This window comes from Bos indicus, chromosome 26 (genome assembly GCF_029378745.1).
Source record: "Bos indicus isolate NIAB-ARS_2022 breed Sahiwal x Tharparkar chromosome 26, NIAB-ARS_B.indTharparkar_mat_pri_1.0, whole genome shotgun sequence".
Lineage (NCBI taxonomy): Eukaryota > Metazoa > Chordata > Mammalia > Artiodactyla > Bovidae > Bos > Bos indicus.
In genome coordinates this window covers 13888326-13904497 of record NC_091785.1, presented here as the reverse complement: position 1 = coordinate 13904497, position 16172 = coordinate 13888326, and the positions used below count along the sequence as shown (strand labels likewise).

The window sequence follows — 16172 nt, the reverse complement described above, 5'->3', positions numbered from 1 at the left end:
GAGAAAGAGAAAGACAAGGGAGAGAACGAGAAATGAGAAGGAAGGGGAAGAAAGGATAAGAAAGAAAAAGAGAAGCACTTTGGAATGGAACATCAGAGACCTATAACAGCGGTTGCCGCCAAGGAAGGAAATTTACGTGGCATTGTGGTTGGTGGACATGGTAAAAAGACTTTTCATTAAATATCCTAACTTTGAATCTTGGTCCATGTAAAGGTATTATCTGGAAGGAAAATACATACTTTGATTCCAATAGCATCAAATCACAGAAAATCTTTGTTTACATATACAAAATGTAATTTATTAACATTATCTCAAATTAATGCAAATTCCCAGTCTGTCTATTGTTATGGTATATGAAACTACTACTTATCCATATAAGGCCTGATAACTGACTCACTGACTCCAAGTAACATAAAATTCAGCAATTTAAAATCCTGGCTCCTTACGTGCCAGAAACCCATGCACTTCCATTAAAAAAATATGCTAAGTCTGTTTCCTTAACTGTAGAATAAGGACAATATCTACTGTGAGAGCTAATACAATCAGCATAGTGCCTGGCAAATAGTCAGGGTCTGTTAGCAAGTGACAGCTACTGATATCACTGTTAATATTATTAAAAGAAAACATTATAAAATAAAATAGTAATAACTATTAATTTTATTTGCTAGATACTCTAGGAAAGTTTTCTCCCAGGAATCATTCCTATCATCCCTAGAGAATATCTTTTCCTTTTAAGCTTTACAGGCCACCTAACATTTGACAACCAGTTTTTGAGGGTATTGTTAGTTATCTTCAACTTTACACAGAAGTTTGAATTAATGCTTAGTTGAGAACAATAAAATACAGAAATAGAAAACAAAGCTGTAATAAAAATTAAATTGAAAGTAATCTAAGAATTTACATAAAAGAGTGGAAGTGGCCACACTGATATCAGTTGAAATCAACTTTAAGACAAAAATTGTTACTAGAAACAAAGGACATTTTATAAGTAAAAGGGAGAGTCCATCAGAAAAACATAACAAATTAGGAATATTTATGCACCTACCAATAGAGTGTAAAATAAAATAAAAATGGACAGAACTGGAGAAACAGACAATTCAATAATAGCTTAGACTTTAATAGCTCACTTTTAATGATGAATAGGTAAAAGATCAACAAGGAAACAGAAGATTTCAAAAATTTATGAGTCAACTAGATGTTTATATCACACTCTACCACAACCACCAACAGAATACACTTCTTCTTAAGTGTACATGGAATATTTGCCAGGATAAAGCTTGCTAGAACATAAAACAAGCCTTAATCATTTAAAAGAACAGATATCAAAGTATGTTCTTTGATCACAATGGAATTAAATTAGAATCAATAAAAGAACGGCATTTGGGAAATTTACAAATATGTTAAAATTAAACCACACACTCCTAAATAATCAGCAGGTCAAAGAAGAAATCCAAATATTGCTTAGAGAAATTTTTAGATGTAAATGACTACATTAAAAAAACAAGAAAGGTCAAGAGAATGAAAAGATACACTACAGACTGGGATAAAAATATTTGCAAAAGATATTCCTGATAAAGAACTGTTATCCAAAAGATAGAACATTTAGAACTCAACAATAGGGAAAAAATGATCAAAAGACATTACCAATTATGACATCTTAGCAAAGAAGATATGACTGCTAATAAGCATATGAAAAGACATTTAATATCTACATCATTAGGGAACTGCAAATTCAAACAATACGATATAAATGGCTAAAATCCCCAAAATGGAAAACAATAAGTGCCGACAAGGATATAGAGAAACAGGAACTTACTGCTGGTCAGAATGCAAAATGTACAGCCATTCTGAAATACAATTTGGTAGTTTCTCACAAAATTAAAAATACTCTTACCATATGATCCAGCAATTACGCTCCCTGTTATTTACCTAAATAAGCTGAAAATATATGTCCACATAAAAACTTGTACATAGCTGTGTACTACAGCTTTATCTGTAATTGCCAAAACCTGGAAGCAACAAAATGTCCTTCAGTAGGTGAATGGAAAAATAAGCTGTGATATGTCCAGATAGTGGGATATTATTCAGTGCTCACAAGAAATGAATTATCTGACTATAAAGGGAATACAGAAACTAAGGCTACATACCGTATGATTCCAACTACATGACATCCTGAAAAAGGCATATGAAAACAATGAAAAGATCAGTGGTTGTCACGGTTTAGGGAAGAGGATGGATGGGATGAATAATAGATGGATTTTCAGTGCAGTGAAAATACTATGTATTATACTATAATAGTGGACACACATCATTATATATTTGTCCACACCCATAGAGTGTACAATACCAAGAGTGAACCCTAATGTAAACTTTAGACTTTGGGTAGTAATGTGTCAGTATAGGTTTATCAGTTGTAGAAATGTATCACCCTGGTGAAACACATTAATAAATGCAGGAGGCTAAAACCCATGGACAGAGAAGCCTGGTTACAGTCCATAGCGTCACAAAAGAATTGGGACATGAAGTGACTGAGCACACATGCATGTACGGAGGCAGGGAGTATATGGGGTGTTTTTGTACCTTCCTCTCAATTTTCCTGTGAACTGTTCTAAAATGCAATGTCTGTTTTAAAAAAGATCTCAAACCCTTAATCTATCCTTATACTTTAAGATACTAGAAAAAGAAAATCAAATTAAACCCAAACCAAGTAGAAAGAAATAATAAAGACTAAAGTGGAAATAAATGAAATAGAGAGGAAAAAAAAAAAAAAAAAACCTGTAAGTTCGTTCTTTGAAAAGATCAACAAAATTAACAAATCTTTAGCTAGACTGACCAAGAAAAACCCTAAAATAAAGTCATGAATGGAAGAGGGGACATTAATATTAACCTTACAGAAATTAAAAAATGAAAAGGTCAGGACCAGATGGATTCACTATCATCTAACATTTAAAGAATTAACACCAATCCTTCACAATCTCCTTCCCAAAAATATGAGAGAAAAGATCACTTCCCAACTCATTTTATGAGACCAGTATCACCTAGTTCTTGAACCACTGAGAAAAAAAAAAAAAATTACAGACCAGTATCTACAGACAGAAAAATTCTCAAAATACTAGCAAACCAAACCCAGCAATATCTAAAATGGATTATACATCAATACCAAGTAGAACTTATCCCGAAAGGCAACACTGGTTAATGCAATATACCATATACCAGTAGCATAAAGGACAAAAACTACATGATCACTTCTACGGAATCAGAAAAGACATCTGACAAAATGTAACACCCTATCATGGTAAAAAACATTCAACAAACTAGAAGGGAAAATCTTCAATTTGATAGAAATTATCTATGAAAAACCCAGAGATAACATACTTCATGGTAAAAGACTGTTTTTGCTCTAAGATCAAAAATAAGATAAAGATGTCCTTACCACTTCCATTTAACACTGTTCTGGAGTTTGCAGCCAGGGCAACCGTGCTGTGCTATGCTTAGCTGCTCAGTCATGTCCCACTCTTTGTGACCGCATGGACTATAGCCTGCCATGCTCCTCTGTCCATGGGGATTCAACAGGCAAGAATACTGGAGTGGGTTGCCATACCCTCCTCCAGGGACTCTTCCCAACCCAGGGATCAAACCCAGGTCTCCTGCATTGTAGGTGGATTCTTTACCGTCTGAGCCACCAGGGAAGCTCAGGGTAGCTAGGCAAGGGAATGAAATAAAAGCAGCTAGATTGGAAAAGATGAAGCAAAACTGTTTCTATTCACAGATGACATGATATTATATATAGGATATCCTAAGCAATGCACTAAAATACTATTAGAACTATTAAATGAGAACAGCATGGTTACAGGATATGAGATAAAAATACAAAAATCAACTGTATACTACACACTTGCAATAAGCAATCTGAAAATAAAATTAACAACTGCATTGAAAATACCATCAAAAAGAATGATAGAAATAAATTTAACAAAACAAAATTTGGGGAGTAAGGTATAGACTACTAGGTATAAAATAACCTATAAGGATACAACATGGAATACAGCCAATATTTTATAACTATAAATAGAGAATAACCCTTAAAAGTCATGAATCACTATACTGTATATCTGTAACTTATACAATGTAGTGTAGCAACTATACGTCAATCATAAAAAAAAAACCACCAAAATCCTTTACTTAAAAAAAAAAAAGGAATGAATGAAATACTTACAAATAAATTTAACAAATGAAGAGACCTGTACACCACAAACATATTGTCCCTGGATCCTTTTTGTTTAGCTAAACAAAATAACTATCTGGTCTTAAGCTGCATATAAATATTTTATTATTTTTTGAAATATTTTATTTTTAACAGAAGACAAAATTTTCTCAGCTGGTGTTCTTTTCCTGTTTTAATTCTATGCTTCTTAACTTTAACATGCACATAAACTAATGATTCCATGAAAACACAGATTATTAATTTTAACTAGGGGTGGAGCTAATGTTCTTCATTCTTTTAATTAACTCAGTTAGCTGCAACCAGCCTTAGTTGTGGCACATGGGATCTTTGATAAGGCATGTGAGATCTAGTTCCCTGACCAGGGATTGAACCCCGGCCCCCTGCATTGGGAGCATGGAGTCTTAGCCACTGTATCACCAGGGAATTCACCAGGTTTCTCATCCTTAACAGCTCTCAGATGATTTTAATGTTGCTGGTTCTGAGACCATATTTTGAGTAGTTTTTAAGTGCCTGTAGTTACACACAACTGTCCTAATTCACTAGAAAAAAGTGAATAATGAGAGGAGTGAAAGTCAGATGGACTGTCTCTAAGTTTTCCATAGCCAGGTACCATACATTCCCTATGGACAATTAAGAACCGACATTTGCCACCATCCTTCCATTCTGGTCACCACTAAGTACCAGAAAAGATGCAGACTTTGGCCAGCTAGTCAAATAGACTGCGGCTAAATCCATATGAAAACTCTTTTTTTTAATACCTGCTACACAAAGACCATCTCATAGAATGTTAACCATCAGCTCTTCCTCTCTGCATCTTTTCTCTTGTCTCTTATTCCTTCTTTTGGCCAGTGTCTCCTAAGTGTCTTTGGGGGATGAATGGTGGTCCCTGGCAATCATCTGGTTTACTACAGACAATTTGGTTTAAAAAAAAAGTGATAAAAGCTTTGATCACAAACATTTCATAAATTGAAAAGATTAATTATGACTTTCAAGGAAATTCTTTTAGGTTCTTAACTGTTATGTTCCAAGGGTTACATATGCTTTACAAGGTTAAGAAGAGACTGACTGTTTCAGCTAACAAACTTCGACATCATGAGTTGTTTACACTGGCTAAATATATTACTTTGTTGTTGTTCTTATCAGTGTGTTAAGTCTCTAATTTAAATAATAAATACCTCAAAAGCATTCACTGAAGAGTAGAAGTGACGAAAGCATATTTGACTCGAAATGATAAATAGTATGATCTTACAGAGTGAAAACAGTAGGATCTTAGAGTGGGCTGTGACCAGTGAATTACAAGTTATTAGTCTGTACTAGGGGACCTCCTTCGGAGAAGGCAATGGCACCCCACTCCAGTACTCTTGCCTGGAAAATCTCATGGGCGGAGAAGCCTGGTAGGCTGCAGTCCATGGGGTAGCTAAGAGTCGGACACAACTGAGTGACTTCACTTTCACTTTTCACTTTCATGCATTGGAGAAGGAAATGGCAACCCACTCCAGTGTTCTTGCCTGGAGAATCCCAGGGATGGGGGAGCCTGGTGGGCTGCCATCTCTGGGGTCGCACAGAGTCAGACACGACTGAAGCGACTTAGTAGCAGCAGCAGGGGACCTCCTTACTCCCATCACAGCACAATACATTTTGAAACAGGGTCTAAATCATTATAAAACAGTAATAAGAAGCCACTGAAGTCTTCAAATAATTTTCAACCACTCTAGTAAACCAACTGACACCTGCATTACAAATTTTGTCATTGACAGCAAAGATTAAAAACCGTAAAGGAACTTTACCTTATTTTAACAAAATCAAGTGTAACTACAGTCAGCTGCAAAATTAATGACAAATATGCTCAGAAAGAAAACAATCTACTGGTATATTTCTGTATCAGATGACACTGCTGCTGCTGCTGCTGAGTCGCTTCAGTTGTGTCCGACTCTGCGCGACCCCATAGATGGCAGCCCACCAGGCTCCTCCGTCCCTGGGATTCTCCAGGCAAGAACACTGGAGTGGGTTGCCATTTCCTTCTCCAGTGCATGAAAGTGAAAAGTGACAGTGAAGTTGCTCAGTCATGTCCGACTCAGCGACCCCATGAACTGCAGCCCACCAGGCTCCTCCGTCCATTGGATTTTCCAGGCAAGAGTACTGGAGTGGGTCACCACTGCCTTCTCCTATCAGAGGACACTACTGGACGTTATATAATAGGTGTCATATTCAGTGAGTAAGAACAGTATCATAGGTGTATGCTCTTAAATATGTTGTTTTATGACTATAAGAAACCACTAGTATTCACAGTATGAACCAACCCTTGGCATATATATATAAACTGTAAATAATGAAATAAAACTTTAATTCTGATTATCAATGAAAATATGCTTTAGAGAAGGGATTTTCTTATAACCAACAATTATCTTTGAACCTTAACTTGAAAACATACACTAGGATCAACATAGCCAAAAGCACTAGTCGTGTGTACCCAGGAACATTATGGCACCTGAAAGTCAATTCATACAAGGCTTCATTCACAGGCAACAGCTGGAGTTTGACACTTAAATTTTCCATTGAGTCTGTTAAAGATTGCATAGAAAATTGTGAATATATATTCAACCACAGCCCCTGAGCAGATATCCTTGGCATGTTATGTCAGGAAAAAAGAAGTAAGTACAACACTCTGATTTTTTATCTTGTCAGGAGGAAAGATGCTACCAAAAGCTATTCAAATGAAGGATATACATTTCCACCCCATGACACCGATAAGGTCAGTAAAAACTTTCTGTGATTATATGTGGCTTACTCAAGTGGCAGATCTCTGTGAGACATATAGTATAGTGAATAGCTTGAACCCATCATAGCTGAAATTCTTCAGGATAAAATACAAAGACCAAATCATGATACACACAGCTTAACCATAGTTTGACTTTTCCAACATCTAGCCATGCTCTATCCTTGTTGTAGAATGAACGGGTGTCTTATTATTAGTATACTTAGAAAAATTTATTCAGTTACCACACTAGACCTAAAAAAATGTATTTCCTAGAACTGAAAAACACCAGAAGGACAGATTTACCCAGTGCCACTTTCCAAACTGAAATATTCAACTTCATTGCTGAGTGCCATACATTTGTCAACTCAGACACTGTAGGTAGTTTTCAGTGAGAATTCTTGCAATAATTTTGGTATTCATCCATCTGAATATCCAAAACATCTAGAAGAATCATCCTATACTTGCTGCTGAATCATCCTATACTTGGTTGTTGGAAATATTCAACAATCTATAGTTGAAAAGTGGGATTATCTGATTTAGCAGAACTAATAAGGAGGACAAGAAACTGTAGCTTTGACTTCAGTGAGCCAGGTATCAATGTGGTGAAAGATTGCAGCAGTAACTGCTTTTCATGATGTTTAAAAGACCCATCAATGAGATCCACAAATACTAAATGTCCAAAAAATGGTACTTTCTCTACTACACTATTTTTCTTTCATAGAAAACTATCACTTCTTCCTATGCATTATGTTAGAGAAATACAGACAACTATGGAGATTTTGATTGCCCTTATTATTAATCTTCTCACATTAGAAAAGCACTTCATCATCTGCATTTATATAGCTTCATTAAAAAAAAAAAAGGTCTGATTTCAATATGTATAGCACCTAGAAAAAAATAACATATCTAATAATTTCCAATTTCTCCTTGAAGCATTCCTCCACAAAGTCATTTTTTCCTTCGGACCTTCCGAAAAACCAAACTGCTTTCAAACACTTCTTGATTGTAGTCAAGGATGATATTAAAAATGTTTAATAACATTCTTATTATATGGCACGGCATAACCACCAGAGAATGACACCAGTTCATAATCACATGGCTGTATTGAAACATGCTAACTAAATATCAGTGTTAGTTATAGCTTCCTTTAAACATTCTGCTACACTTATTTCAACTCTAGCCTCATTCTCAAAGACTATTGGTTATTTCTTGCCAGCCAATTCACAGAAAAAGGAAAAGTAGTTTTCACGAAAGACAGCCATATAAATTGGATTCCAAAGATGAATTTAACACTGCATTTTATTAAATATTTAATGTCCTTACTTTTATTCCTTAATATAAAAATTAAGAAGAATAAGTATTAGAACAACTATTGTTTTCTTTCTCCCACACCATTGGTTTCCAGAGAATGAGGCTCCTTAGCTTTTTATTATAGTTGTGTTACTTGATTTTATCTACATAATTAGATATCCAAGTTCTTTATCCATCAACCAAATGAAAACATTTAATACACAAATGGATAGATTTGGGAATATATTAAGGATAAGGTAAACTGTTAGCAAAACAAATAAATATCTGACATTTAGATATAAAACAGAAATGGAATAGAGAAACTCACAAAAAAGCAAAGAGATGAATTACTTAAAGACAACCCTAGGATCTTAAAGAGTCACATACAATGTAAGAACACGATATATATATATCTGTGTTGGTTTTAGGGATCTTCTTACCCAACTTTGGAAAAACTATTAAGTATTCAGCATTGCACTGAGGACATGCCACTCTGGCTGTACTGTTTCCTCTTTGTTTTTCATCCACCCAGCGCTGTAAACAAGCCTGGTGAACCCATTTTGTAGATCCTCTGCATCTGCACGGTCTCACCCATTCAGCTGTTCTATCATCTTCATCAGTGGCAAAACACACCCAGCAACTTCTGTAAATTAAGAGAGAAAACAATGATATTATCATTAACACTCCAGCCTCCTCTTGACTGCAGCTCCACTTAATGGGATGAACCTACTATGTTATATTATAGAACCTTTAATTCTATATTAAAAGACTGAGGGGAAAAATAACCAACACATTTCCAGTAGAGTAGCTTCTCCTTTTTTCTGTTTTTCCTTGTGGGCTTCCCTGGTGGCTCAGAGGTTAAAGCATCTGCCTGCAATGCGGGAGACCTGGGTTGGATCCCTGGGTCGGGAAGACTCCCCTGGAGAAGGAAATGGCAACCCACTCCAGTACTCTTGCCTGGAGAATCCCATGGATGGAGGAACCTGGGGGGCTACAGTCCACGGGGTCGCAAAGAGTTGGACACGACTGAGCGACTTCACTCTCTTATGTTCTGCAAAGTCTTGTATTTTCTGAATTTTGTTTTTACATTACTTCCTCAATCTTTCTAGAAAATTTTCACCTTCTCTAATGAGAATGCAGAGACAATCCTCAAGCTGCTTTTATAAGACCTAATAATTCTTGAGGAGTGGTAAGTACAGGAATATGTGAAATTCAGTGTATCTCCCATTTCAACAACATTAATCTCTTAACCTCTTGAACTTGGAGAACAAAAGTATTACACAAATGATTTCACATATGGTCTCATTCAATTTTCACCTGAGAGAAAGAAAAAACCCAGTCATTTCTCTTTCTGGTAAAGTATGACTATAAGAGAGTAAGATGATTAAATTTAAAAGCACAAAGGAAAGAATAGATGAAGACATCAGGATAAATTGTTTTTGGATAGTAAGATGATACATTTGGGCTTACATGTTTCCATTATAGGTATGAGTGGCTTTCCTTTTTTCTGGGAATTAAATTATATTTATTATATTTGAAACCTAGAAGTCTCAAGTCTGGGATGCCTATATTATAAAAAGAATCTTTATTGAGATGGTTAATATTTAAACTTTTTCACATTTTGCTCTTAAGGGTACTTCATGAACTCTAATTTGTTTTTGTGGAATTAGGTTGCAATTCCTTATTTTTTCCTCCCAATTAACACAAGTTTTGACATCTATTTCCATTAGGGCAAATATTACAATTTAACTCAATGACATCATTCACTCCCTTCTACTACCACTGCACAAGAGGAAAACAACTGCTAATTAAAGCTTGTCACCTACTGTGCACTTTTCACTTAATTAGATAAGTTGGCTTCTGTTACAACAACTAGCTTAACTATGCTCAGTGGGAAAGACTTATATAGTCAGGTACTGTAGATAAGTCTCCAGTCTTTGTAGATCAACATGAATTTTAATCACATGCATCAATTAAGACTTCTTAGAATAGGGGGAAAAAACTGAACTGAATACATGTTAACAATATCCAAAATTATGTTTTTACTTAGCTTTCAAAACCAGTCAGATTTCATATGACCTACCTAGGTAAAACTGGAGTGGGGTAGCATTTGTTTGAGCATGCTTGACCCTCTGACTCAACTCAGCCAAGCTGTCTGGGCCCTCGTGCTATCTTATGGTTAAACAGAAATGTCTCCTCCTTCACTTTATTTTTTTAAACTTTATTATGGTAAAATATACACAACATAAAACTGAATACTTTAACCATTTTTAAGACTACAATTCAGTAGCACTAAGTCATTCACACTGCTGTCCAACCATCACTACTACCTGTGGTTTGACTGGGTTTCAACCTAGTTTTTTTCATAAAATTTCAGTTGATAAGTATAGAGCAAATAGGCCAGCTATTTGTGGTATTAGGATATATATTTCCCCATAACCAAGGTAATTTTGTAAATACATTTGTATATCGCTGATGGAATGAAATGTATTATTTTGGTAACAAAATATAGGCAGAAATATCTAGAAACTAGACTTCTAGGTTCTTGTTAAGTTTTTCATATCAACGATGGAACACAAACGTAGCTAAATTAAACTGAATCTTAAATTAAGCCAATTTCCAGTCATCAGGAAAAAACAAAATGTAAAAGTATTAATTAGGTTGAACCAAATGAAACCGCCTATATTTATGTGTTTAACATTTATTTAAATGGAAGTTTCATACATCAATATAATGGGAATATTTGTATAGCTATGCTATGCTACGCTATGCTAAGTCACTTCAGTCGTGTCCGACTCTGTGCAACCCCATAGACGGCAGCCCACCAGGCTCCCCCGTCCCTGGGATTCTCCAGGCAAGAACACTGGAGTGGGTTGCCATTTCCTCCTCAAATGCATGAAAGTGATAAGTGAAAGTGAAGTCGCTCAGTCGTGTCCGACTCTTAGTGACCCCATGGACTGCAGCCTACCAGGCTCCTCCGTCCATGGGATTTTCCAGGCAAGAGTACTGGAGTGGGGTGCCATTGCCTTCTCCGTTGTATAGCTATAATCCCTACAAATTCTGAATAAGCTATAATCCCTACAAATTCTGAATAAGAATAAGCCTATTTCTGTACCACCACCCCCCTCAAGTAATATGAAAAATTTCAAACTTAAAAAAAAAAAATGAAAAACTGGTGAATACCCATATTCCTAACACCCAGATTCTATCATTTTGCTACATATTCTTTCACCAATCTTATTTTTTGATGCATTTCAAAGTTTCAGACATTAGTGCACTTCACCCCTAAACACATTTACAGTTTTACTTTTTAGAAGGTACTCAGGTGACATTTAAAAGAGGCACTTCTGGATTTTTTCTAATTTTACGGCTATGGTAGATAAGATGGTTGAACAATGATTTACAGTGAACTTATTAGGTACATTGTTTAATTCATAGTGATAGTATACAGCTTAAAATTTGGATTTTTAAGCTAATGCTCATTAGAGATTAGCTGAAATTATCCTATAGAGGGGATATTTAAAAAAAGAACCCTTATTGATAATAATACACCCAAAAGGTTTGCTGATTTTCAACATCTACCAACTTACCACACACATTTTCCATTTATTCTAATCGCTTAACATTACATCTGATGATGGTCATCTGAGATCAAACAGTATTGCCCACAATATGTAAATTTATAATACCACCAAATTACTGCATCTAAAAATTATAATTTAGATGCAAATAAGTATGAAATGAAGACTTATAACTTAATAGTACAAAACAAGCAAGCAGCTGAAAACTAAAGAAAGTGCCAGTAACATACACTGTGCATTCACTGATTCCATGTAGTTTCACTGGTTCCATGAAGCTGCATAAACAAAATAAATCAAAGACTGTACCTATCTGGAAAACTCTGTAATTTAATTTGGGCTACATCTAGTAGATATAAGATACTTAAAGTTCCAGTGAAATTACCACAGGTATATCCTTCCCTATTTTAAGAAGAAGGAAGGATCAATCTGGATAGACCAGAGACGGCTTCAGGAAGGCGTGACAGTAGAAATTTGCAGGGGCAAGTGATTTTATCATAGGGATTCTCAAAACAAAGTTCTCTGAGACAGCAGTTCAGAACCACTAGGAAACCTGCGAATTCTCTGGCTCTACTCCAGACCTAGTAAATGAGAAACTCAAGAGGAAGAGGGCCTAGAAATCTGTGTTTTAACAAACCCTCAAGGTGATGTGATATTAAATAAAGTTTGGGAACCGCTAGTACAGAAAAATGGCAGGTTAAAAAAAAGTAGAGAGACTGCAGAAAGCAAACTGTGTGAAAGGGATAATTACTGGACTTAAGGTAGAAATAATAGATTCTGATGACTACATATTTTTAATATAAATAACAGTACAGAAAATGTTAAGTTCTAAAGAATTTATTAACTGATACACCACCTTAATAGGTTTATGAGTTTAACCTACATGATATGGAAAGAACATTAGTCTGTGAAATAAGGGCCAGGTATGTGGGAAATTAACTTAAAGAGTATAAAAATGGTCACATGGGCAGACAGCCTATAAGACAGTTATTAGTTTTTAGGGGTGGAAATGAAGGGAGGGAACAATGTGGTATAGACATCTTTTCTTCCTTCACTAAAAAAAAAACTTATAATAGTCTGACCAGGAATATCACCTAAGAAGGTTTTATAATTATGGTTTCACTCTTTGCTTCTCTATACCCTACTCCCTCCTTGATGCAATCTATTTCAGCTATTTATTCCCCAATTCCTTTCCTTCTTCCATTTAAGGAGAAAAGAGGTTGCTTGAAAATGATGGGTTTATAGTTCCCTCAAGATCTTAGGAAAGTAGAAATTTGTGGTTTAATGTACAGCATGATTTCTCTTTTTTAGGAGCAAAAAGTATCCCACACTTTTTAAGGAAAATCACTCTTCCCTCCAGCATCAGCCATGTGTGCGGTTTATTTAGGCAGTTAGTCCCACACCCCCAGCTCCAGGAAGAGTAATCCTTAGATTGGTTTAAGGGGAGTATCCCTCATCCTAGATTACAGTGACGAGTTTGGGCCCATAAAGCTGGTTTTATTAGAGTGAACTTCAGAATTTTTGCTGGGAAAGTTGGTACACAGACTTTCTTTTCCACTGGGCTTGAAGGCAGGAAAAATGAGGAGCTAAATGAGAGTGTGAGGCTTTGCTGCCAGGAAAGCCACAACGTGGAGCCTAAAGAACCCAGAGGAAGCTAAAAGATAGAAACTGATGACTTTGTCTGAGACATGGATCAAGCTGTGCTTAAAGCTAAATATACCCTTGTGCTGTTCACTTACATAAACCCATAGGTTTGTTTTTTTTCCCCCTGGTTTAACCTGTTTGGGGCAGATCTTTCAGGCGTAACCCAAACAATCTTGTTATAGAGTGTGAGAAATTGGAAATAAAGAGATAGCCCTGAACAATTATATGATGTGAATTCCTAAACAGCTTTTATAATAACACAAAGGTATTTTTGTCAATGGCTTTATTTCCTACTGACCAGACTTGAGCAGGAAAGACTTAAATAAATCTGATTTCCACTGCCAAGTACTCTTGAGTTGTGCAAATTTTTCTGTTTCTCACACAGAGCAAAAATTCGCTCCTGATTCTGGCTATTAGATCAGGTCATTTCTTAGATAGAAACAGCCAACAAAGATAAAACCAAACACTTTGAAATTAAAAATTCTTACTGACAGCGCTATAATATTTCCACTGCAGGATCAATTTAACTATAATTCTACTTTAAGTTATATTTTAATGTTATAATTTATGGGATGGCAATTTTAATACCCTTAAAAGTAAGAACAACTGCTCTGAGGCACACCTCCTCTCCTCCCTACCCCCCTCCCCCATTATTATCTTAATAAATTTGAGCATTGGATTTTAATGATTAAAAAAAAAGTGAGAACTGGCTATTTGCCATTTCAAAAGAAAAAGCCAAAAACCTTTCAAGTCCACACCCAAGGAGAGGTTGTAATTTCTGACAAAACTCTAATTAAGAGCTTCTCTTTGAGTCATTTCCTACCCTTGTTCTCTTCAATCCTCCATCTCTCAGAAAGCAGCGATCAGTGTGATGTACAAGCATCATCTGAGAACTTGCTAGAAACGCAGATTTTCAGGTCCCACCCCAGACCTGCAGAATCAAAAACTCTGATGGGACCCAACATTACATTTAAAAAATTGTTTTATTTTAAATTTCTTCAAAAATTATTTTTCTTTTTTGATTGTGGTAGAACATATAACATAAAATTTCCATCTTAACTACCTTTAAGTGCACAATTCAGTGGTATTAAACACATTTACAGGTTGTGCTACCATTACCACCACCCATCCCCATATAACTCTTTTCATCTGGTAAAACAAATTCTGTTCTTATTAAACTCCCCAAGCTCCTGACAGTTACCCTTATATTTTCTGTCTTTATAACTGACTAGTCTAAGAACCTCACACAAGTGGAATCATCCAGTATTTGTCTATGTCTTCTAGGTTCATCCACATTGTAGCAGATAATATTGCAGATTATCTTTCCTTTTTGAGGCTGAATACTATCCTATTGTATGTATACATACCACATTAGCTCATCTCAGTCATAGATACTAGGGCTGCTTCCAGGTTTAGTTATTGTGAATAATGCTGTTATGAACCTGGGTGTACAAGCATTTCTTTGTGATCCTGTTTTTAATTTTTTTGGATATATACCCAGAAGTGAAATTGCTAAATCATATAGTATTTCTATTTTTAACTTTTTGAGGAGTCATCAATGTTGTATTTTAACAAATCCTTCATGTGATTGATTGTGAGACCTAAAGTTTGAGAACCTCTGCTTTGGCCATTCTTCCTTTTTCCATATTTCTTCCCTTTGTCAATTTTCTCAACTCACCATAATACAAAAATTAAATCTGATTTTACATTCAATGTAAACACTTCTAAGCTATTTGGTTTTTAATTTAAATAGTAAACAAAATGCTTCAGATCTTTTTTTTATTCTAAAGGAAAAAAGCTAGCTAAATTTGGGAAAAAGATTTTGTGAGTTCAGGATATTCTAACTGGTTAAAGAATTTGGGCTTTGGAGCCAGATTGTTTGAGTTCAAATTCCCTACTTACTGCTTATTTTAGGTTTAATGACAATCTCTTTCAGAACTTCTTTAAGTCAGGGGGTTCTTAATCTGGGGTCCACATAAAATTTATGGGGTTAGTAAATTTGGATGGAGGAAAAATTACATTTTTAACATTTTCACTAATCACTGAATGATATTCAATTTTCTTTCAATTATGAATCTAAGTAAATCATAGTAATATTAGCAGTACAGCAATTAGAAATTAGCACAGTGACTAGGAATTTTCATATTATAGCTGTCCAGATCCCCAAATAACATTTAACCCATCATTAATCTGAAATTAATTATCAGAGTCACCAATAATAGATCTTGCATTTGTGTTAAAGCTATTACTAGATCAGATTTTTAATATTTTTCAGGTGTGTTTCTACATAATTGGTTCATTTCTGACCTACCTATTTTGTTTTACTCTTTCAAAACATTCTGAGAAGGAACTCATATGCATAACTAAACTTCCAAAGTAGTTCTCAGGATAAAAAAAGGTTTTATGTTAAAATTCCCTATGGTAGAACCTCCCCTACTCTGTTGGTGGGAATTAAACTGGTGCAGCCACTATGGAAAACAGTATAGAGGGTCTGCAGAAAACTAAAAACAGAGTTGACGTATGATCCAGGAATCCCACTCCTGGGTATGTATCCTGACAAAACCATAATTCAAAAAAGATACATGTACCCTTATGTTCATAAGCAGCACTATTTACGATAGCCAAGACATGGAAATAACCTAAATGTCTACTGACAGATGAATGGATAAAGATGTGG

General features: G+C 35.3%; 1 protein-coding gene across 1 annotated transcript in view; it reads right to left on the bottom strand.

The window, feature by feature from the left end:
- Positions 1-16172, bottom strand: part of MARCHF5 (membrane associated ring-CH-type finger 5) — a 53119-nt gene that overhangs the window by 26777 nt on the left and 10170 nt on the right. The window contains exon 2 of the mRNA XM_070780482.1: positions 8714-8916. Within this exon, the coding sequence (XP_070636583.1) occupies positions 8714-8916 (203 nt within the window). The remainder of the gene's footprint in view (positions 1-8713; positions 8917-16172) is intronic.